General features: G+C 36.3%; 1 protein-coding gene across 1 annotated transcript; it reads right to left on the bottom strand.

Annotated features, from left to right (window-relative positions):
- Positions 1–1,143: 1,143 nt before the first annotated feature.
- Positions 1,144–18,313, bottom strand: LOC115232371 (cyclin-K). The gene is made up of 9 exons (XM_029802223.2): positions 18,115–18,313; positions 17,122–17,262; positions 13,342–13,423; positions 11,488–11,619; positions 10,272–10,377; positions 7,811–7,868; positions 6,263–6,438; positions 3,696–3,838; positions 1,144–2,405 (listed from the first exon to the last, which is right to left on the bottom strand). Exons 2-9 carry the CDS (start codon positions 17,256–17,258, stop codon positions 1,227–1,229), a joined length of 2,013 nt encoding a protein of 670 aa, XP_029658083.1. The 5' UTR covers positions 17,259–17,262; positions 18,115–18,313; the 3' UTR covers positions 1,144–1,226.
- Positions 18,314–24,855: the final 6,542 nt, after the last annotated feature.

Genomic DNA, 24,855 nt, shown 5'->3' on the forward strand with positions numbered 1-24,855 from the left:
TTGCCAATTATATATATAGAGATACACATAACACTAATTAGAAATGTCTATCAGTTTTGAATAGATTTCAGAACAGCTGTTTTATAACAAACAGTTCAAGATCAGACAGAAAGTCAAATGGCCTGGGCCAATACTAGCTGAAACCTATCAAAGTAAGGCATGGACTTAACTCACATTATTATTATTAACAACAATGGTTCCTAATTCAGGCATAAAGTCACCAATTTTAAGTGATGAGTGTTAATTCAGTACTTGTTTGGTAACCATATTTTATTAGTCCTGAAAAGTGAAAGGCAAAGTTGACTCTGGTGGAATTTGAACTTGGAATGTAGAGATGAACAAATGGCACAAGGCATTTGTCTCATGTGCTAATGATTCTGTCAAACCAAATAATAATCATTGTTATAATTAGGTACAAGGCCAGCAATTTCAAGGGGAAAGGTACCATTGACTCCAGTACTTGACAGGTACTTTATTTTATTGATCCCGAAAGGATTAAAAAGTGAAGTTGATCTCAGAGGGGTTTGAAATAAGAATGTAAGACCTAGAACAAATACTGTAAGGCATTTTGTCTGGTGTACCGACAAGTCCACCAATTCAAATAATAATAAAACACAAACACAAAAGAGGGGGCGGAAAAGTGACGTTTGAGATCTATACTATCACGGTGCTTAGTTAACCCTTTAGCATTCAGATTATTCTGTTAAATGTGAGGCTTATTTATTCACATTTCTCTGAATTAGTTAGTTAGTTAGTTAATTTGGCTCAAAAGCAAATAGCAAGGCCATGTAGGGGGACATGGAGTTAAGTACAGGGTGGTGTTCATGTAAAGAGTTCAGGCCACTTGAGGTCCAGGGAGGCTTTGAACAAAGCGGTCGTCGGCATTTTCACCATCTCGTCTCATGTTTTATTTCATAGATTTGGAATTACCATACGATTGTTTATTTTTAGAATGACATTGTAGGGCAGGTGTGATAGGTTGGATCTATCCAGTTTGAACATAAAACAGAAACAATATTTTGGCCGGATACAGCTGGTTTAAATACAAAAGAGTTAAATGAGAAAATCTCATTAAAAGAATAAATCTGAAATAAAACAAAAAGCAAGCAAAAAAAAAACATGAAAGAAAACTCAAGACATAACTTTGTAGAAAGGATTCATATATTACAAAGCAAATACAGAGACGTTGGCCTGGAATGAAATAGAAATTCTAAAATAATTTGTTCCTATCTTCTGTTTTGTCGACCTGTTATTCTTACTGTGGCTAGGCCAGGATTTGCGTTTGCATTCATCTTATTTTGAACTGGCGGTAAAGTATTTCGAGGTAGTGGCAGGCGGCTTGGGCTTGTGGTTCCCGGAGGAGGGGGTGCTGAATACCCAGCGGGGGGAGGGTAATGTGGTGGTGGTGGCTGCTGGTACAAGTTAGCTGAAGGCTTTCCTGGAGTTATTTGTGGCTTATAAGCAGCTGGTGAATCAGCGTAAGGTTGGGTCGGCGGGGGTGGGTAGTTGGGTTGATAGTTGGTCTGTAAGGGAGGAGGGTAGTTAGGGGTTTGGTAATTGCCACCGAGATTGGGCGGCGGTGGTGGAGGTGGTGGGCCACTTGTGGGAGGCACTGCTGTAGCACCCTGTGGAGGATATGTACCAGGTGGAGCAGGGGGAGGGTATTGATACAAATTAGCATTTTGCGGAGGCAAGGTTCCTGGTGGTGGATAGGGTCTGGTTGTGGGAGTAAAGGCAGCTGCTGGTTGCGGAGGGAATGGTGGAACTTGGTAAGTTCCAGCTGGTGGGGGTGGAGGTGGATACTGTGATGCTGGAGGGTTAACCGAACCAGACTGAATATCAGCTACTTGCGATGGCCGGCTTTGGCTGATTAAGGACTGAATAGACTGTGCTCCCTCGTGTGACATGAAAGAGGAAGAATACATTTGTGATGTCATATATGGGTTGTACTGGGAAAAGTTTTCACTGTTGACATTTTGGTTATCATTCACAGGGATCAGTGAACCTGAAGGCTGGTTCACAATATTTTGACCTGTAATGGCTCCAATTGGTTGACCGATATTTTGTCCAGGTAACTGTTGTGATAGGTTTGGATTTTGCTGTTGAGAGGGTTGTGGCTGTAGTGGCAGGTTCTGTGATGTAGACTGAACTGTTATTGATGCTACAGATTTGGAAAATCCAGATGAAGGTGTATTAGAAGACACGGGGGAGGTCTTGGAGCTTGAACAAGAAGTAGATTGCTGCTGCTGTTGTTGTTGTTGTAGCTGTGATTGCTGAGCTGAGCTACGTTTGTTGTTGTTGTCGTCGTTGACTGGCATCTCAGAGGAGGATGATGATGAAGAAGAAGCATCATTTCTTAAACTCCTGCTTTGTTTTGCAGGGGGTTCTGATGGAGATGGAGGTGTCTGGCAGGAAATAAAATAAAACAACAAAATTACTTTCCTATAAAGAATAACATAAAACAAATTTATGTAATTCATACAATTCTATCTTAAAAAGAACAACAATATCACAATTGAATAAAGCAATATTTTATTTTAGATCAAATATATCCGACATATACATTGGATAAAACTGGCTTGATCATGACTTTGTGCATCTTATCAATTACAATAACGTTGTAAACAAGAGATTACATACTTCTGATCGAAATTGTAATAGCAGTTTCACTGAAAATATCGCTAAAATATGGTATAAATTATTCTTCAGTATGGAAACATCACAAGCTGAGCTGTGAAGATTTTCATATAATCCATTTCACTTATAACCTAGTCCTGGAAAAATGTGGTCAAAATCAGCAACCTGGGGAATACTGAGTTCCACCAAGTTGACACATCCTTAGCACGCTACATGAAAATAAAGAGCCTTTATTTAACCAATAATGGATACTGGGCATATTTTCTTTTTTATCTTTTACTTGTTTTAGTCACTGGATTGTGGCCATGCTGAGGCACCGATTTGAAGGGTTTATCATCAACATCATCGTCTAACGTCCGTTTTTCATGCTAGCATGGGTTGGACGGTTTGACGGGGGTCTGTGAAGCCAGAAGGCCGCACCAGGCTCCAGTCTGATCTGGCAATGTTTCTACAGCTGGATGCCCTTCCTAACGCCAACCACTCTGAGTGTAGTGGGTGCTTTTTATGTGCCAGGTGAGGCTGGCAACAGCCACAATGGGTTGGTGCTTTTTACGTGCTACCAGCACAGAAGCCAGTCAAGGTGGCGTTGGCATCGGCCACGTTCGGATGGTGCTTTTTACGTGCCACCGGCACAGGTACCACAGCTACAATTTTCACTTGATTTTTTGATGTTGATGTACTTGACTCAATAGGTCTCCTCAAAAAATCAATCCCAGTACTTGTTTTTTGTTAAACCTCTTCTTACCAAACCACTAAGTTACAGGGATGTAAACAAACCAATATTGGTTAAGTGGTGGTATGGGGACAAACACACACACAACAAGCTTCTTTCAGTTTCTGCCTATCAAAACCACTAACAAAGCTTTGGTCAGGCCAAAGCTATTGTAGAAGACACTTGCCCAAAGTATCATGCAGTCAGACTGAACCTGGAACCATGTGGTTGAGAATTTAAAAATACTTTATAATCTTTAAAATATGCAATACATTTTTATGATAAATTGAAGCTTCAACCAAGAACATTTTTTTCACACATGGAAGAGAAAAATACACATATTTACTGCCTTGGATCTTTTAATAGCAGACATCTGTGGAGATTTACTAGACGATATGTTATTGCTTTGACGTGGAGCATTCATGGGTGGAGATTCTTCTCGTTTCTGAGAGTTTGTGGAGTATAAATCAAGAACTTGATGGCATATATCTGTGAAATAAGAGGAAAATATAAATCAATCAAAACACACAAAACCGGTAGAAAATTAATTTTTGTTTGTTCCACATTCAATCCCACCTAATTTTAATACATTTCAAAAACTGAATAAATTTTTTGTCATTTTTAAGTTTACAGTTTCTCTTTGTACTTGAAATAATCATAAGTCAACAAATGAAAGGAACAGATTTCAATTCAAAAATGTAATAGAGCAAAACTAACTTAAGAGTGCACAGAAAATTAACCTTTCCAGTTTGTTCAGATCTGTTTCAGATAATTTTTACTTGAAGAATTTTCAAGATAAGAAGAATGTCTACTATCCATTGTATTCAAAAATTATTGATCTGAATGAGAAAATACTTGATTTAGAAAACTGCTAACAAACATGCTCTTTCTTAACAAACAAGTTTTTTAAAAACATAAGCCAACATTTTTAGGAAGTGGGATAGTCAATTAAATTGATCTAAGTACTTGGATGGTATTTGTTTTATCTTCTGATAGGTATAAAATCTTCTGGCAAGATAACATGGATGGAGTAGGGGTTGTAGGCATACTCCTTGTGGAGAAATAGGTGGATAAGGTCATAGAGGTTGTCAGGTATGTGATAGAGTGCTTAAGCTCAGGCTAGTCCTGCAGAACAGCACAGCTACAATTATCTCTGCCTATGCCCCACAAGTGGGCCTACCAAATGATCAGAAGGACCATTTTTATGATACCCTTCAACAGGCTACCTCAAAGACATGTGGCAATGACCTCATCTTTGCAGCTGTGAATTTTAATGGGCATGTTGGGCAGCATTCCGGTATCTTCACTGGTGTATATGGGGACCATGGTATTGGTTCTCGAAATGATGAGGGAACTAGGTTACTGGAGTTCTGTAAGGCATGTAACCTTTTAATCTGCAACACTAACTTCAGGAAGTCAGACAGCCATCTGATAACCTATCAATCAGGTGACTCTGCTAGTCAGATTGATTTCATCCTCATCAGACAGCGAGACGCAGGGTTGCTCTTAAATACAAAGACCCTCCCAGGTGAAGAATGTAACCCCCAGCATAGACTAGTCATTAGTGACTTTAGACTAGAGGCCAGAAGGATGCCAAGAAGCAGACCAATCCAGAAAAGAAGGATTTAGAAGCTAAAGAACCCTTCACATGGTCAGAGATTTAGGGACATCCTCATCAAGAAATTTGATGAGAGGGAGGAGGAGCTACAGATCTTGGACATAGAAAGTAGTTGGAAATTCCTACGGGACAGCTGAGTGCCACAGACCAAGTCTGCTGATGATACAAAGTCCCTTCCAGACCAAGAGTAACATGGTGGTGGAATAATACGGTAGGCAAAGCCATTATAGCAAAGAAACAGGCCTGGAAAACTTGGAAGGGTGGGGGTAGCAGGGAACTGTACCAGATAGCCAAAAAAGAGGCTGAGAGACAGGTATATATGGCCAAGGGTGAAGTAGAAAAGAAGAAGTTTGCCAATGTCCAGTGACGTGAGGACTAAAGAACTGAAGTATTTTGGATTGCAAGACAGTGTGTGAGAAAAATTTGTGATGTTACAGGAGAGAAATGTGTCTGCATGAATGATGGTGCACTTGCTTTTAATGATTCTGCAAAGAAAGAGGCTTGGAGAAGCCATTATGAAAGACTGCTGAACGTGGAGAATGATTGGGAGGAGGAGAGCCTGCCAAATGGTGGGCAATGCAGAAACTGAGGATTGACGAATGATTAATAAGGGCTGTACAGGCCCTATACAGAGAGCAATGAATATAGTGAAGAATTCTGGTAGAAGTAGGCCCTCAGCCCCCTCTTATTCATCATAGTCCTCCAGGCAATAACAGTGGAATTCAAGACAGGTTGCCTCCGGATGCTCCTCTATGCTGATGACTTTGCCCTCATAGCAGAATTACTACCAGAACTAGAGAAGAAATTTCAGGAGTGGAAGCAAGGTTTAGAATCAAAGGGCCTTAGAGTCAATGTCGCAAAGACCAAAGTTCTAGTAAGTAGGAAGGCAAACGAACCACACACCCCTTCAGGTAGGTGACCATGCTTGATCTGTAGAAAACGTGTAGGTAGAAACTCCATAAGATGTACCCAGTGTAAGCTATGGACACATAAGAGGTGCAGCAACATGAAAGGGAGAATACCTGGGAAGAGTTTTGTGTGTGTGTCTGTGTCAGTCCCCCCACCAACATCGTTTGACAACCGATGCTGGTGTGTTTATGTCCCCATAACTTAGCGGTTCGGCAAAAGAGACCGATAGAATAAGTACTAGGCTTACAAAGAATAAGTCCTAGGAGCGATCTGCTCGACTACAGGCGGTGCTCCAGCATGGCCGCAGTCAAACGACTGAAACAAGTTAAAGAGTAAATATTATTTCAAACTTGTAAAAAAAGAAAATATCTGAAAATATTACAAACCTTCCATAAGTTCCATGGTAATACCTTCTACAAACCATTCCCACCATTTCATTCGACTACCAGGTGGTTTACCATCCCATTCTTGGATATCAAACTTTGATAGTCGACTGGCTAGATACATGAGTGACACAGCGATAATTTCTGCTTCCCATTGCAGACACAGTGTTGTACATAAACTGAAATGATAGCAGGACATTATTTACATAATGAATTAAGGAAACAGAGTACAAGCAACTTTTACTGGTTTCAATATTTTTTATCTTTGTATTAGTTTCCACTGGATTAGTCAACGTTCCTTGATACATGTTGATCCCGTACCTCTAATGAATCTTGTTCATTATTTACAAATCTAACATATTTCTTCCCATGTTTTTAATGGTGGAATTTGATCCATGTAGCCTCTACCTATTTCTTTACTACCCACAAGGGGCTAAACACAGAGAGGACAAACAATGACAGACAGACGGATTAAGTCGATTACATCGACTCCAGTGCATAACTGGTACTTAATTTATCGACCCCGAAAGGATGAAAGGCAAAGTCGATCTCGGTGGAATTTGAACTCAGAACGTAATGGCAGACGAAATATGGCTACGCATTTCGCCCGGTGTGCTAATGTTTCTGCCAGCTCGCCACCTTATCCATGTAGCCTATACCATCAACTCATCAAACCTTTATATCCAACATATTTTGTTCACACAAGAACAACCGTCTCTCATGCAATTAACAGTTTTCCTTATGCCATCTATTTACCACACAGTAGACTGTTTAACTTTGTATACAGATGAAGTTAGACAGTTTAGAGAAGGAACGGGCAATGTATTTATCTTAACCTATTTAAGAGAAGACTTATTATGTGGCTATAAAACAAACTGTAAATGTCTGGCTTTGTAAACGTGTTCAACTTACGTAAGTCTGGAACAAAATAGAAGAGATGAAAACAAAATGTAAATAATGTCCTAATGTCTTGCAAATATAGTAAATCAATAACTGATAGAAACTGAAATACAAGACATGTATTTTCATTTCTCATGTGTAGAGTCCAAATATATTTTAAATTATCCTTTTTGTTTTTATCTTACTGTAATCGAATCTTTTCGGTTTGAACGGCAGTTTTTAACATAATTTCTAGGTAACTAAAAAATTTTAAACTTCGTATACTGGTAGAATGTGTTTATAAAACATCTTATTCTCTTGGCTTTATTGAGAAAATTCTATAGTTTGTAAGATATTTGTTGTTTTTTTCCTTCAATTTCTGCAATTTCAACCAATCACTGACGTCTATTGAGGTAAAAAAAACATTCTATGCCGTATGAATATGTCCCTCGTTTAAGAAACAGATTGGGTTTATTTACATTTGTGAAGAAAAAAAAGATACCCTTCCCCCACCCTAACCCTAAAATAGATTGAAATGCAATAGATCGATACTAGGGTCATAATTATGGGTGAAAATTTCATATGATACCGCTAGAAAAAACTGCCATTCAAACCGAAAAGATCCCTGTAATCTTCTTTAATGTAAGCCAGAAAAAAGAACAAAACACTTACTGGTCATTGATAAAAGTCCAAGCCATTTGTACCATACTCTGGATTTTAGCTTTGTCTCCTAAAAAATAAAAGATGAATATCTTTTTGTATTAAGATAGAGCTGGCAATGAAAACAATTTCTGCACTGAAGTCCTTAATAAGGGTCTTTAGACAAAGAAAATAAGTTATGATAATTCCAATAACTTTCATCATGTGGGAGTGGGGCTTCTTCCAGAAACATATGCTGTGTATGTGGCAAGAGGCTTGCTTCCCAACCATGTGGTACCTGGAACAAGTTTCACCAACTATAGCCTGGGCTGACCAGAGCCTTCTGAGTGGATTGGGTAGAGAGAAACTAAAAGAAGTCTGTGATATTATATATATAAATATATACAGTCTAACCTGTCAATAACGAACTTTTTGTTTCATGAAATTTTTGAAAGTTTGTTATTGAGCCAGTTTTTAATATATATATCTGTCAATAACAAACCTTTTTTTGAGAAAAAAGTTATGAATTTAAGTCGTTTTCAGGTATTTAATTTACCTTGTGATATTATAACATTTTTAAAGAAAAGTTGGTTATTTTGACATTATGAAAAAAAAAAAGAAAAACAATTGTAAAAACAATTGACATAAAAGTTTAAATTTAAGATGGAAATTGTAGCTGTGATACCAGTGCCGGTGGCATGTAAGAGAACCATCCAAACGTGGCTGTTGCCAGCGCCGCCCCGACTGGCCTCCATGCCGGTGGCACGTAAAAAAAAAGCTCCATCTGATTGTAGCCATTGCCAGCCACCCCTGGCACCTGTGCCGGTGGCACGTAAAAAGCACCCACTACACTCTCAGAGTGGTTGGCGTTAGGAAGGGCATCCAGCTGTAGAAACACTGCCAGATCAGACTGGGCCTGGTGCAGCCTTCTGGCTTCCCAGACCCCAGTTGAACCGTCCAACCCATGCTAGCATGGAAAACGGACGTTAAACAATGATGATGATGATTTAATTGTGTTCTTATCTCTGATGCTCAATTCTTCTTTGCAAGTGTCATAAATTCAAAAGTCTTTTCTGCTGAAAATTTGCTTTAAACTCACAGGGTAAAGCACTGAACTGAGAATTTTAAGTTCATTGATTAATTCAAAGTATTTTTTTAAATCCAGCTTTATTAACTTGTTCTTCGTCAGTTGTCTCCTCTTCCATATCATTATTTAGATTTGGAATTTACCATCTGACTTGTAAAATTTTTTGCTGCTTCTGGATTTCATAACTTTTTAGTTCAGTTAAAGTAACAGTATCATATTTTAATTCCTTGAGTTCCTGGAGTGCATATTGCAACTCATATTCCCCATTTTCTAAACTCAATCCAACTGATGTTTTTCCAAGCAAATCTTCATTCACTGAATTCTGTATTTGGAGACCAGAATTTTTCCAGCAATTTACATTTGTCTCTTTTACAACCAAATCCCATGCCTGGACTGACCAAAAAATACCATCCAATAATAATGTTCCTTTTGAATTGACACTTTCACATTTTTATTAACTAAATTGTAAATAAAAATCGTATTGTAGTTGCACTTGAATGACCAAATTTTTCCTTGGTCCAAAGGTTGTAAATTTGCAGTTGTGTTCAAGGGTAGAAAAAAATGTTCTATATTTGAAAAGCTTTGTTGTTTGTGGCATGATGCATTATCAAGGAACAATACTTTTTTTCTGTTGTTTAAAAAAGTTAACATGTTAAATTCACTGTCATACAACTGGTGCTGTTAGGTTCCATCTTCCATGATAAACATGTTTTGCCAGGGGGAAATATTAACTTGCATGGAAGCAGATAAGGATTGACAATAGAAAGGGCATCCAATCATAGAAAGTCTGCCTCATGGAGTCTCTTCTAGCCCACGCAAATATAGAAAAGTAGAAGTTAAAATGATGATGATATATGTGTGTGGCAGACTTCCATACTGTTTCTGTCAATCAATTTTTACCCACAAAACATTGGTTAACTTGAGACTAAGTTACAAGACATACACGCAAGGTGCTGCACAATGGGATCAAACTCAGAACAAATGTAGTTGCAGAGTGAAGTACACAGCCATAAGCAGATGTGTAATACGGATCCTGAGAAATAGATGTAAATGAAATGACAACTGGCTTAAATAGGCAGGGAAATATTAAACCAATTATGATGTTATTAATTAAGTAAACTGAAACATAAGTTTGACACAGGAAAATAGTGGATGACTTAAATACTCATTTAATATAAAATGAGCCGAGAAGAAAAGTAATCACTGTAACTCACATTCCTGTATAATATTGTGACATGCTACCCTCGAAAAGGAAGTTTTCATACTATACATAATCTATAAATTACCCTAATTCATAGTATAAGTTACCAAACTGCATTTGGACAAAATACTTTCAAGTTACATAAAACAATTTTGTTATCATAAATGACATCTTTCAATGACTGTTAAGAGCAATAAGGAACTTACCTTTTAAAATTTTGGCAAATTTTAAAAGAAAACTATATGGATGCTCCAAACGCAAGTCAAATTTGATTGTCTGTAACAAAATTCTTTCAAGAGTCATCACTTCTTCCTGCAAAGAATAAAAGTGTAAACAAAAGCTTTGACAGAGATGTAGATGTGTGTAAGAGAGAGAGAGAGACAGAAAGAGACTTTTAGCACAGATTACTGCTCAAAAACAAAATGTAAACCTGGGTATGAAATACAGGGGTTGGACAAAATAATGGAAACTCCTTAAAATTTCAAACAAATTTATTTTAATATGGGGTAGGACCACCTTTGGCAGTAATTACAGCTTGAATTCTATGAGGTATGGACTTGTACAAAGATTGAATTGCTTCCAAAGGAATTTTTGTCCATTCTTTGGATAAAACTGTCTCCAGTTCTTGTAGTGATGATGTTGGAGGATATCAACTCCTTACTTGTTTTTCTAAAATGCACCATAAATGTTCAATAATATTGAGATCTGGGGACTGTGGTGGCCAGATAAGATGTTCAACTTTACTAGAATGTTCCTCGTGTCATTCAGTAACAACTTTAGCTATGTGAATTAGTGCATTATCATCCTGAAAGATTGCGTTTCCCTCCGGAAACAGTTCCACAACCATAGGATGAATTTGATCAGATAAAATGCTTAAATAGTCTTGACTATTAATTCTGCCATGAAGGGAAACCATTGGGCTGACGGATTTCCAAGATATAGCCCCCCCCCCATTCATCACAGATCCTCCTTCATGTTTAACAGTTGGAAGAAGGCAGTGTGGGTCAAATGCTTCTTTTGGCTGTATACTTGGCTGATGGTTAGAAATAGAGTAAAGGATGACTTGTCCAAGAAAATAACATTCTTCCACCACTCTAAGGACCAATTCTGTAGGTTTTTACTCTACTCTAAACACTTTGCAACGTTTGTTTTTGAAAGTAGTGGTTTTCTGATTGCAGCCCTCCCATGAAATCTGGCTTTGTGCAGCTCCCAGCAAACAGTTTTTGTAGAGAATTGCTGTATTAGATCACTGAATTACTTCACCAGGTAATCTTATGAATTTCCATGACCATGGAAAAAAATCAATGGCAACAATATTTAGCTGTCACCTTTGACTTTCCATCAAGTGTTTTCCATTTTGTACATACAATAATCTGTAAATGTAGAGGTTGAAAAAGATATTTTCTAAATGCCTTTACTTACTTTAGGATCATCTCCAAAAACAGCAAACTGCTGAGGTGTCAGTAAACTTTGACACATTTTAATGATATCTTTACATTTCTTTGGTGTTTCTTCAACCTTCCCAGCAAGGAATAAGCAACAAGCTCCAGTTACCTAATAACAAACACCAGAAAAATTGCTGAAATTTTATAAATATAATATTCATATTTTGTTTAATAACTGCTAAATATAACTCGTTCTATTACAAAAATTTTCAAAAATAGCAAATGTATTCTATGAGAAAAATAAAAAGACTGAAGCGTACCGTAAATCCTCGAGTATATTATGCAGGTGATTTTTAGGAAGGCTGTACCTCTGAAAAACCTAAACTTTGTGTATAATATGCACCCCTTCTCTAACTTGAGCTGTGTGTAATTAAGCCAGCAGAACCTGGTCGAACAAACACTTCCGCACATGCGTAATACAATAATAGTGATGTTCTTAACTGTTATATGGGAATGTAAATATGTTTGCAAATTGTTTTTGTTACATGTTATTCTGTGTTCTGAATACTTTTATTTTAATAAATGTTGCTAACTGCAAATTATGGATGATTCTTTTATGACTTCATTGCTTTCAGACTTAGCTCCTGAATAAACATTGCCAGACAGCAAATAGCAACTCGGACAACGCTTAGAAAATATTTTTCATTTTTAACCTTGTATATAGTACACACTAGAGATTTTGACCGTTAAATTTTTGGGGAAAAAATGCGGATTATACTCGAGGATTTACAGTATTTAAATACTAACTCTGCATGAAGACTCTTTGAATGTATGAACAAGTTCATAAGAAATGCATAAAATGTGTGTATACAGTTAAAGGTGAAATTAAGCTATATGAAACCAATATGATTTCTAAGACCATAAAAATGATTTTAGTGAAGCTTTATTTTAATTTATTTCCCAATGATTAAATACCAAATATCTTAGAGATGTTTTAACAATTTTCACATTACTAACCTCAACTTTAAAGTGTATATTTACACTATCCATATCTACATTATGTTCCTGTCAAATTTCCATTTGAGGTTCCAAAATATATTTTGTACAAGCTGATGTCTCTAATCAAAACTTGACTTCAATTATGCAATTGGTCCCCTGATTGGTTCCATATGATAACTACATCTTCATAAACAAAAATTTTGCCTTTAGAAGAATACTGAATCTACATCCATCTTTCATGCAAGCTGATATAGGATGATTCTCGTAAATTTAGATATATATGCAAATAGTATACATATGTATACTATTGTAATAGATTCTACAACTGATGCCCTTCCAACTGATTGCTCAACCATTATGTAGTAAAATTTGCTGTCAACATGAGTGAATGAATAAGCTGGTTGTACCTCATCATAGTATACAAGACAAAGGCTGTGGTTAAATTTCTGCTTATATGTATGGGATGCTGCTGCAACACAACATCTTAAAATCTCACCCAAAAGAAGTTCATTCAACTGTTAGTCAATGATACCAACATTCTGCAATCACAAGTTTTGAGAGACATAATTTCAGCATTTTGCTTCTTTTATTATTATTATTATTATTACGACAGCCTTGACTCTTCTGAATTAGCAAGTTGGATATCATCACCACCCAAGCCTACTTATCATTTGTATTAAATACTTCATCTAATTGTTCCTTCCCATGACTGCAACCCTATGGAATTTCCTCCCTGTGTACACTTTTCCTGCAGACAGTGACCTACAAAATGAATCTCAACCAGTCTGGGAGGGTTTATAAAAAGCAGAAGAACTGCCTCTCATCCTCTCTAACAGAAAACCCGAGCCCAACAACAATTATATTTTAATAAGTATTTTTATTTTTTACTTACATAACGATGGAACTCTCGGAATGAATGCAACATATAAAATCTGTGGAAATATACCACACCTGTACCACATGTATCAAATCTTCTGTGACAATGTTAAGGAAAATATGTTACATTAATCTAGCAAAAACAAAATGATTCTTTTCCTTATCACTTTCCTAAAATAAGAGAAAATATATTATGAAAAACAAATACATAGATAAAAAGGTGATAAAATTTCTTAATCATTAAATGAGATGATTCTAGTTCAATCTCAAAATTATGGGGTGTGAGGAACAATGGGATCATGTACCAAAGTGTTAGTCCATTTTATGCCCACTTTTCTTGCTGGAAAGGGTTGGATGGATTGTCTAAATCAGATTCTATTTAGAGTTACTACCCTCCTAGGTAGGTTAGAGGATCACATCTCACTTTTTTTTATTCTGGCTTGGTTTCAATAGCAGACAATGTGACTAGAAGGTGAGTTGATGAGAGAGAGCAATGACCGATGGATAAGCATAAGTGGCTGAAGGGAGCAAAGGTATGATGGTAGACACAGAGAGCAATTGTGTGGAAGGGAATGACGGTTAGCAGTAGACAATGGCAAGAGAGAGTGATGGATATCAAGAGAAGAAGGAATGCTGATTAGCAGTAAAGAAATGGTAATGGTAAAGTGTATCAAGTATAAGAACACAAATGCAATTTCTTATACATAGGCCAAGTTATGAGAGAGTAATGAATTCTTTATTGCATTGAACACAGCGAGAGGATCATGGCAGCTAATACTCATAGAACTGCTTCAAAAATCCTTCCCTCTCAGCAACAACTGTCTTGCATTCTCACCCATTCATGTTTTCCATGCAGCTATTTTAATCTCATTAATTTCAGAGAATTTGCAAAGATCATTAAACCACAGAAAAAATATATACCTAAGCTCATTATGAACAGACCCCACACCTGACATATAGATCTCATACTGTAGATAGTAAGGTATTCAAATCTAGCAGACTCCATGCCAAAATAAAGGCCAAGAAAACATCAGTACACAGATAATGCCATCGTGCAACTTCCACAGACAATTAATGACATATAGACACATATGAGAATATTGCTCTACAGGCAACACAAAGTTTTGCATTAACAGGTACTCAACAGGTAGGAACCCTGTTTAGTCATTCATATATATGGATAGATGGAAGAAAATGTAAAGCACTTCCAATGCCTGGGTAGTTATTTATTACAGAATGCAGATATCAATGAGATCCAATACAAGAAAAAAAACAAAAAAAAAACATACTGATGCACCTTTAATCCTCTGGGGAGCTGGCAGTATATTTATTGTCGTCAAGACCTGTTGAGGCAAGCGAAGTCGAAATCGAACCTCATCCGACGACAGGCACCCATGCCAACCTCCCTTCATTGGACACTAAATTCTGCTTGCAAAGACCTGTTGGGGCAAGTGAAATCGGAATTGAAATTGAACCAATCCTATGACTGGCACCTGGCAGTTGCCAGGACCGCTGGACTGACTCCTGTGCAGGTGGCAAGTAAAGAAACACCATTTCGACCCTGTGCTTGAAGAGATCCATTGAGTCAAGTACACTGACATCAAAAATCAATGGAAATTGTAGTTGTGATCCCTGTGCTGGTGGCACGTAAAAAGCACCATCCGAACGTGGCCGATGCCAGCGCCGCCTAGACTGGCTTCTGCGCCGGTGGAACGTAAAAAGCACCAATCCGATCGTGGCCGTTGCCAGCCTCACCTGGCACATAAAAAGCACCCACTACACTCACGGCGTTAGGAAGGGCATCCAGCTGTAGAAACACTGCCAGATCAGACTGGAGCCTGGTGCAGCCTTCTGGCTTCCCAGATCCCCGGTAGAACCATCCAACCCATGCTAGTATGGAGAATGGACGTTAAACGATGATGATGATAGTTTTAACATCCAAATTTTAATGCTAGCATACTGGTTTTCAAGAATACCAAAACAAGTACACACCCACCCACACACAATAGATTTTTTTTGCAGTTTTTTACTTCAAAGTTCACTCACAAGACTTTGGTTGAACCAAAGGTATAATAGAATGTACTTGCCCAAAGTGCCATGAAGTGCAACAGAAACCAAAACCATGTAGCTGGGAAAGCAAATTTCTTAATCACACAGACAATATTGCATTCGTAAATACCTTGTTTGTTTTTTTTATTTACTATCTTTTCAAACAGATATATAAGTAACATTTTCTAAATCAAATCAAAATCCATTTGATGACTGGCATCTGTGCTAGCGGGGTGCAAAGAGCACCATACGAGTGTGATCGTTGACAGAGCGGATATTCGAGTATGATCGTTACCAGTGTCGCCTTACTGGCACTTGTGCCTGTGCTAGTAGGGTGCCAAGAGCACTATCCGAGTGTGATCGTTGCCAGAGCAGCCAATTGGCTTCTGTACCAGTGGCATGTATAAGGGCACCATTCGAGCGTGATCGTTACTAACGTCGCTTCACTGGCACCTGTAAAAAGATTTGAGCGAGGTCATTGGGAGTACCGCCTGATTGTCCCCCCCCCCGTGCCAGCGGCACGTAAAAAGCACCCACTACACTCTCGGAGTGGTTGGCGGTATGGAAGGGCATCCAGCTGTAGAAACTCTGCCAGATCAAGATTGGAGCCTGGTACAGCCATCTGACTTGCCAGCCCTCAGTCAAAATCGTCCAACCCATGCTAGCATGAAAAGCGGATGTTAGACGATGATGATGATGATATGATGAATGCTATTGCATTATTCAAGACTGGATTTGAATATGCCACATTACAAGACAGATGCATCCCATTCATTTTCCCCAAGCCAATCTAATTGCAGCTTGAGTTTGTAGAATATAAAGTATTTTTGGGGTTTGTTTATCCTGCAAATAAGAAAAAAGTATGAAGACATTATGAGCAATAGGCGCAGGAGTGGTTGTGTGGTAAGTAGCTTGCTTACTAACCACATGGTTCTGATTTCAGTCCCACTGCGTGGCACCGTGGGCAAGTGTCTCCTACTATAGCCTCGGGCTGACCAAAGCCTTGTAAGTGGATTTGGTAGATAGAAACTGAAAGAAGCCCGTCATGTATATATATATGTGTGTGTGTGTGCATGTGTATGCCTATGTTTGTCTCCCCAACATCGCTTGACAACCAATTCTAATGTGTTTACATCCCTGTAACTTAGCGGTTCGGCAAAAGAGACTGATACAATAAGTACTAGGCATACAAAGAATAAGTCCTAGGATCGATTTGTTCAACTAAAGGCAGTGCTCCAGTATGGCCACAGTCAAATGACTGAAACAAGTAAAAGAGAATTTAAAGAACTAACCCTCTTTTATCATACACAGTCAATAATTATGCTATATTTAGGATGTCATGTCAACAACTTGTGGGTCTATGATATTCTTGTCAAAGAGAAATAATGAGGCTAATGTTTATTAAGATAAATAGGAAATAAACATCATCTCAGCACTATCAGTTGTGTTAATGCCTAAAAGGTCAATTGATTTCACTGATAATATATGAATGAACAAGTAATAACTGACCAATCAGTTACTCTTGGAGTTCTAAAATGGTTCTTCTTCTTTCAAAAATTTCCACTTTAGAGTAGGTGACATATAAGTAGGCGAAATTTGAATAATTATAATAATGAATGTTGTCTTACTAAGGGAATTTACAATATATATATGTATAACTAAAACAATTCAGTCGCTGCAAACACAATTATATACATTTTTTTACAAGTTTTGTTTTACTAACAAAAAAAAAAAGTGAAAAGGATACAGTCCCATTTTTGAACCAGCATCTAAAATAAAACGAGCACCTTCTCGGCGATATCGTGCCTCAACTTCTGGTGAGATACCATCTTGATACGATGCAGTGTTTCTTAAGTCTTTCTTTTCAAAAAACCAACAAGGCATTTTTCTGCAGAAGAAAAATAAAAAAACAAAACAATCTGTGTATTAGTTTAATGACAGTTATTCTTGAATTAGTCATTATATTATATTTACGATACATAAGTAGTAGTAATTTCTTACATTGATACACATCACTAGAGGAGTGGCGTAGTCAATTGAATAGACCCACGTACATGACTGGTACTTATTTTATCGACTATGAAAGAGGGAAACGCGAAATCAATCCCAGACGGATTTGATTCAGAACAGAAAAACGAAACTAAATACTGTTAGGCAATTAATTAATCCAGCATTCTATTTTCTCTGCTGATTCTTTCTCTATTTAGAACGAAACCGATTTTTGACGTGGATTGAATCGACCGTTTGCTCCCGGTATAATAAAATTACTGAATAAATCTATAACAACCCGGCGTTACAAAAACTGTAGCTAAGAATGTTTAGTAATAAATTTCTTACAAAGATTTCAGTCGATAAAACTACAAGGGAAGGATATCTGATTGTAAACTATTTATATCTTTCACAACTAATACGATTCGAGACAGGATATCGGATTCTTTTCGTTAAGGCATTTTACTTCTCATCATTACACGGCGTTCGCCACATGAACAACAATTAAGCGAAAAACGACAGCAATATAATAATGAGAATTAATAAACTAATAGGACCTCAGTGAACTTTGTAACTTTAATATAAATTTTTTCTTCGAAAGGACTCAACATTAAAAAAGTCATATTAAAATCATGAAGTTTATACAGGAATAACAACGGACACGAAAAAAGGAATGGCTTTACGGTAAAAGATTATAGTTTCACGGCATTACATGCATCACGGTTCCACCACGAACAATATATAGGCTTACCCTGAGGAGAGTTATGGTAATCCGTCGGTTACTTTGGTTTGTATTGAAACTGGAATGTATCATGAGTATCAGAATAGGCTTTTAGTTGCAGAATTGCTTGAAAAGTAAGGATTACAGAAACAAGAAAAGTTACGAAACGTGAACACTGAAATGATTACAAAATTAACGAAACACAGAGCTAAGGAGTGGATAAAGCTAGCGGACTAATCATAATATTAGTCACGCATTTCTATCATTTAGTATTATCTATAACGAAAACAATAGTTTTGATCAAGGTATACTAATATTTAATTTTAAATAGCATTTATCAATTTTAAAGTTATCTAAATTATAACATTATAAAGACGATAGCTCAAATAGTTTTCTGAAAATCTCAATGCAGACTTAACACACAATTTCATATAAAGCTAGAAATCTCAGTTTCGAACTCTTCATGGTTGTTTGAATTTTGCTAAATGTCTCTACCTTGAAAGTTATCTTTTACTGTTTTTCCCCTTGTTCAGATGTAAGATTCGCTGAAATCTTTTGCTTTAGGAACTTGATGAAATTTCGGATTGATTTATTCGCGGAATTTATAGAAAAATAAGTAACTTCGATGCCCTCGTGCCGCGATTATTTTATATTTTGAAAGATATTTTCCCGTAATTTAAAGTCTAACAAACAGTTGTAAGGTTTGATAATCCTCTCTATTTCACATGTAAAATTGTAAAGTGCTTTCCCAAGTTTTCTGTAAACTTTTAATAAGCCTATATATTACGATATATAATGAAACCAGCTGAGGATTTATTTCTCTGTAGTGACACATTCAAGAAAGTTTTGCAACGCAGAATCCTCAAGTTATGGCGTCCAGCAAAAAACTTTCAACTGTTTCACTGGTTTCCTGTTTAGTTTCTCTTTCGATTGATGCTGGTTGTTCTTTATTCATTATGATTCTTATAAGTAATTTTCTTATCTACATATAAACTTTATAATGTCCTTGAATTTACTTTATGATTTTTTTTATAAGGAGTTGGTTGTTTTAAATTATCTTCCAAAAATATACAATTAGCTTTTTTCTGTAATCCGTTTTCAACCATATAATAATATTTATTACTTTTGTTTGGATAAAACGATCGGATAAAATTACATGCATTTCACAATTTCTCCCGTTTTATCTTCTACAATGTTAAGTTAAGTTAATCTTTTGGCTCAAAAAGCAAAAAGCAAGGCCATGTAGGGGGACATGGAGTTATGTACAGGGAGGGTGTTCATGCAAAGAGCTCAGGCCATTTCTGGTCAAAGTAAATGAGACTAGTTTCTTAATTATCATCCAGTTACTTTATAATCTTCAATCAAAGCAATTAGTTTAACGACTTCCCTCTAGTTGGTAGTGGAAAGAAATCAACAACTATCAACCCCCTCTTCTGTTTTAAAATAATTTAAACGATTTGTCTTAATATTTTAGTAAAGATGTTTCTTGAACTCGGCACTTCTTCGTCTCCACGTTCTCTGAAAGTAAGTTTCTACTTCGTTTAAAAATATTTAAAATATGAAAGTGCTTTACAAAATGAAACAGTCAATAAACGAATGTAAAATATTGAACAGTAGTCCCTGCAGGATCAATTTCCCTTCAGACAGATGTTAGCGAGGGATTGAAAAGGGGGCGGGCAAATTATGTTCAATACAATTACGATTGTTTTAATTTTGCTCACCATCACCAACCACCATGGTGGAGAAAAAAAAATTAAGGATGCAAATTTATTTTGCTTCATTATCAGATGGGGTGAAGAGCAGAACTTGTGCTATCATTTCTTTATGTTTTTGGTGGAACGGTATTTAAGTGTGAGAATGACTGGGCTACATATAAAATATCCATTGTGAAGTTCTCATTAAATTGGACCCACCAAATTTTTTGTAATTACAAAACATGGTTATTAATTCCATAACAATATCGAACGTTAGCAAAATATGAAAACGATTAGCAGGAAATACATAAGGCACATTTACTTTTCTGCAAAACCGTGACCTTCTCCATCACCTTTGACTCAGTCTGGTTGTAGTAAAGATACGAAGCTCACTAAATATCCACATCGTTCATATTTAGAAGGTAAACTAAACGAGTTTATCACAAGAAATTTTCACTAACTTTAGTGTATCATAGAGGATTCTTATTTATTATTGGACGTATGACGTTGCGAACATGAAATAGCATTTGGGAGCCTATTTAAAGAAAACTGACTAACATGTGAATAGCATTCTATTCAAATTGGAATTGTCGGTGTCACTATTGTTTAAATTAATTACAAATAAAGTAAATAAATATAATTGGCGTTTCGCCCATGAAAATACTTTCACTTTTTGACTTAGACAAAAAAACATATTTCACTTTCACGATGCCCTTGAAAACGAAGAAGCGTCTGACACAGTGAATATTTTCACTTATTTGGGGTCCCTGAAGACAAAGAAGTACTAATACCTAACTACAATGTTACTTATTTTTCTGAAGTAGTTAACCTTAATATGATATTCAATTTTCCTTAGGTTCTGTCACATTGGCAGAAATGGTGGATCTTTTCGGTTTGAACGGCAGTTTTTAACATAATTTCTAGGTAACTAAAAAATTTTAAACTTTGTATACTGGTAGAATGTGTTTATAAAACATCTTTTTCTCTTGGCTTTATTGAGAAAATTCTATGGTTTGTAAGATATTTGTTGTTCTTTTCTGCAATTTCAACCAATCACTGACGTCTATTGAGGTAAAAAACATTCTGTGCCGTATGAATATGTCCTTCGTTTAAGAAACAGATTGGGTTTATTTACATTTGTGTAGAAAAAAAAGATACCCTTCCCCCACCCCTAATCCTAACTATAAAACAGATGATTGAAATGTAATAGATCGATACTAGGGTCATAATTATGGGTGACAATTTCATATGACACCGCAAGAAAAAAACTACTGTTCAAACCGAAAAGATCCGAAATGGTGATGCCCTTCCTTCCTTCCTTACGCACCCATTTGGTTATTAAACAGTGTAAGTCGAAGAAAACTTTACTTTGGCATTGGAACTAGTGAGAATTTATTGACTACATCGTCTATGGCTCAATAGTTGTAGTTATTGCATTTGGATAGAAATATACCCCTCTTCCTCACCCCCCCCCCCAAAAAAAAAAATCCCCCAGAAAATGGTAATCTTTCTTTGAAAGCTAAAGTTTTACTTTCTATAAGTACAAAAACAAATGCTGATTTTTTGAAATTAAGCTTTACTTTATTTTCATTAGAAATAGCTGATTAACTCCCCTTGCGATAGAGGATAGGCATTTTCTAGGAATTTCCAAACATTCGCCGAAAATGTGAACAGTATGAATCTAATCACTTTACATTTTTTCTACTTATCTTTAAAATATTTTGTCTAATAATAATAATAATCAACAAGTAATTCATTGTTTCAGTTTACACTAATTTCCTTTTCATTTAACAACATTGTGAGTCTACAGACTTCACTCGTTGACGTTACTTCACTTTGTACCATCAAACTTAAGTGGATTGATAGTTATTGTAGAATAAATCAAATGGTTGCCTAATGTATAGATTTTATTATTATTATTATTGTATTTCGTCTGTCTCTATGTTCTGATTTCAAATTTAGCCGAGGTCGACTTTGCCTTTCATCCTTTCGGGATTGGTAATATAAGTATCAGTGAAACATTTAGGACGATATTAATCAACTAGTTCCCTCCCCACATCACCACCAAAAATAATTCTGGCCTTGTGCCTTTGGTAGAAAAGATAATTATTGTTAAGACAGCAAGCTGATAGAATCGTTAGCACGCCAAGCAAAATACTTAGCGGCATTTCGTCCCTCTTTACGTTCTGAGTTCAAATTCCGCCGAGATCGACTTGGCCTTTCATCATTTCGGGGTCGATGAAATAAGTACCAGTCAAGCACTGGATTCCATGTACTCAACTTACCCCTCCCCAAAATGTCAGGCCTTGTACTTATATTAGAAAGGATTATATGATTATCTATTTTTATTTTATTTTTATTGTTCATTTATGGGAGAATCTCAAAGCTTGCACAGTTAACATGTTAGATTTGGACAGAAGAGCCGTTTGGGTCTTTTTAGTTTTCTTCCAAACACAAATTTTAATATGAACATTTTCAAAAAATCTATTACGTAGCTTTACATGCTGATGACGAATATCGCAGTCATTATTTTGGAAAATGAATAATAAAGAAGTTAGAGACATTTAAATTTACGTATTCTTAGCTAATGAATTTCAAGCTAGTGTCCTAAAAGCAGAAGTTATAAACTGTTTGTTGTGAAAGAATTGACAAGCACTAGGCTTTGCGAGAGGGAATTAGGGATTGGTATGACGACTCCAGTAGACAATAAGAAATTATTTACTGGAAATCTTTGCGGAAGTGCATACTCGCATATTCCTGAGATACCATGATACCAATTTCGCCATAGAAGGATGAAACGCAACGTTGAATTTGTAAACTCTCAGGACGAAACCCATACTCAACAGGTAGAAAGCATTTAGGCCTGTCTTAAGCGAAGGAGTAAGTGGCCCTGTGGCACCCATCGTTCTGTTGTGGACTCGTATCTCTGCGAGTTTAAGTGCGATCTGTCTGAAATTTTTTTTTCTTTTTGTTGACAATCCATGAGTCTTCGTTTCATTTTGACTGTTATTTCTAGCCTGTTCGAAGCAAGACCCGTAACTATGGCAGTAATATTTTTTATTCTAATTTTTATATATAGTTCTTCAAGTGATTGGAAGAAAGCTAAAATCATGTTCATTGTCTTCATTACATTCCACGTAAAAGAGAAAAAGAAATTATTCATTATTTCAAAATTGTTTTCTTTAATTAAATTCTTTATGAAAAACTTAAATTTTTATTCATTCTTTAATTATTTTTTTTAATTTAAGGGTCTATAACGTTTTCAGTTTAAAAAAAATTCGTCTTTCATTCAATTCTCACGGTTCCCTTTTTGTTTTCATTTCCGAAAATTTGTATACAGTTCTGTGGATAAACAACAATACACTGGAGTTGCCACGGCAACAACAGTTTTGACTTCCGTTTGTAAGGATACTGGACTTATTCCATTGGCTAAAATTACGTTACTTTAAAATGTTTCTAACTTCTTTGCTAGTAACTTATCTAAGAAAACTAAAATGCAATTTTCATCATCAGCATGCAAAACTACATCAGTGTGGAAAATTTGAAAGCAATCCATTGAAAATTGAAAAATCTCAAAGTGGTTGGAAGAAAAGGAAAAAAGATCTCTCAGAGATCTGTGGTGCTGTCCACGTGCCTGTTAATACGTATCATAGTACAGGTATGGGCTTGTTGGTAGTTTAAGTACTATATTGTTATAAATTAATAAGTTCCAGTTCTTTACATCGGGAATAAATGAAAAAAAAAAAAATTATCCCAGTATATTTTCTTCAAGAAAGCTTGAGAAGTTGAGCAGGATTACCATTGTATTACAATTATAAAAGAATCATCTCTTTGGCTCTTCTGCCATTACAAAATTGAACTTGCAGATTGGGTGCCATCTTGATGTAATTTCACTTTTCTCACTCATCTCTTCTCTTTCTATTACTCCTACTGCAACTTGTTCTCTATACTAACCAATCTCTATACTATACTAACCATTCTCTATACTATTTTAACCAATCATTCCTCGACATTTCTCAGGTATTTTTTTGGATCTTTTCGGTTTGAATGGCAGTTTTTAAAAATAATTTCCACGTAACTAAACACTTTTAAACTTCATATACTGGTAGAATGTGTTTATAAAACATCTTTTTCTCTTGGTTTTATTGAGAAAATTCTATAGTTTGTAAGATATTTGTTGTTTTTTTTTCTTCAATTTCTGCAATTTCAACCAATCACTGACGTCTATTGAGTTGAAAACATTCTGTGCTGTATGAAAATGTCCCTCGTTTATTGGGTTTATTTACATTTCTGAAGAAAAAAGATACCCTTCCCTACCCCTAATCCTAACCCTAAAATAGATTGAAATGCAATAGATCGATACTAGGGTCATAATTATGGGTGACAATTTCATATGATGCCGCTAGAAAAAACTGCCATTCAAACCAAAAAAGATCCATTTTTTTTTCTTCATATCCCTATTAGTGATCTTCAGCATTTCAAACTAATAGCTAATGTCCATAGTGCATCTTCATCACTAGTTAATGTTTAAATTCCATTTTTGTTATAAATTAAAGTGTTCCTAATGTTTTACTATTTCATTATGTTTACTTGGTTTTAATAAAATTATTGCTTCAATTATGAAAATAAAATTGCTGTTATAACATCATTACTCTTATGTGTGTTTGTCCTGTTACAATATTTTCATTTGGGCCTTATATTACATCATCATCATTGTTTAACGTCTGTTTTCCATGCTGGCATGGGTTTGACTGATGTCTGGAGAGCCAGCAGCTGCACCAGGTTCTAATCTGATCTGGCAATGTTTCTACAGCTGGATGCCCTTCCTAACACCAACCACTCCGAGAGTGTAGTGGGTGCTTTTTATGTGCCACCGGCACAGGAGCCAGTTGGTAGGTACTGGCATCAGCCATTTTCGGATGGTGCTTTTTATGTGCCACCGGCACGGGAGCCACTCACGGGGCACTACCCACTGCTATGATATTGGTTTTAGTTGACCCAACAGGTCTTCTCAAACATATGATATCAGGGGTACTCTTAAATGGGGCAGACATGCATGGTTGTGCTCTCGCTTTAG

The sequence above is a fragment of the Octopus sinensis genome, linkage group LG2, assembly GCF_006345805.1.
Source record: "Octopus sinensis linkage group LG2, ASM634580v1, whole genome shotgun sequence".
Lineage (NCBI taxonomy): Eukaryota > Metazoa > Mollusca > Cephalopoda > Octopoda > Octopodidae > Octopus > Octopus sinensis.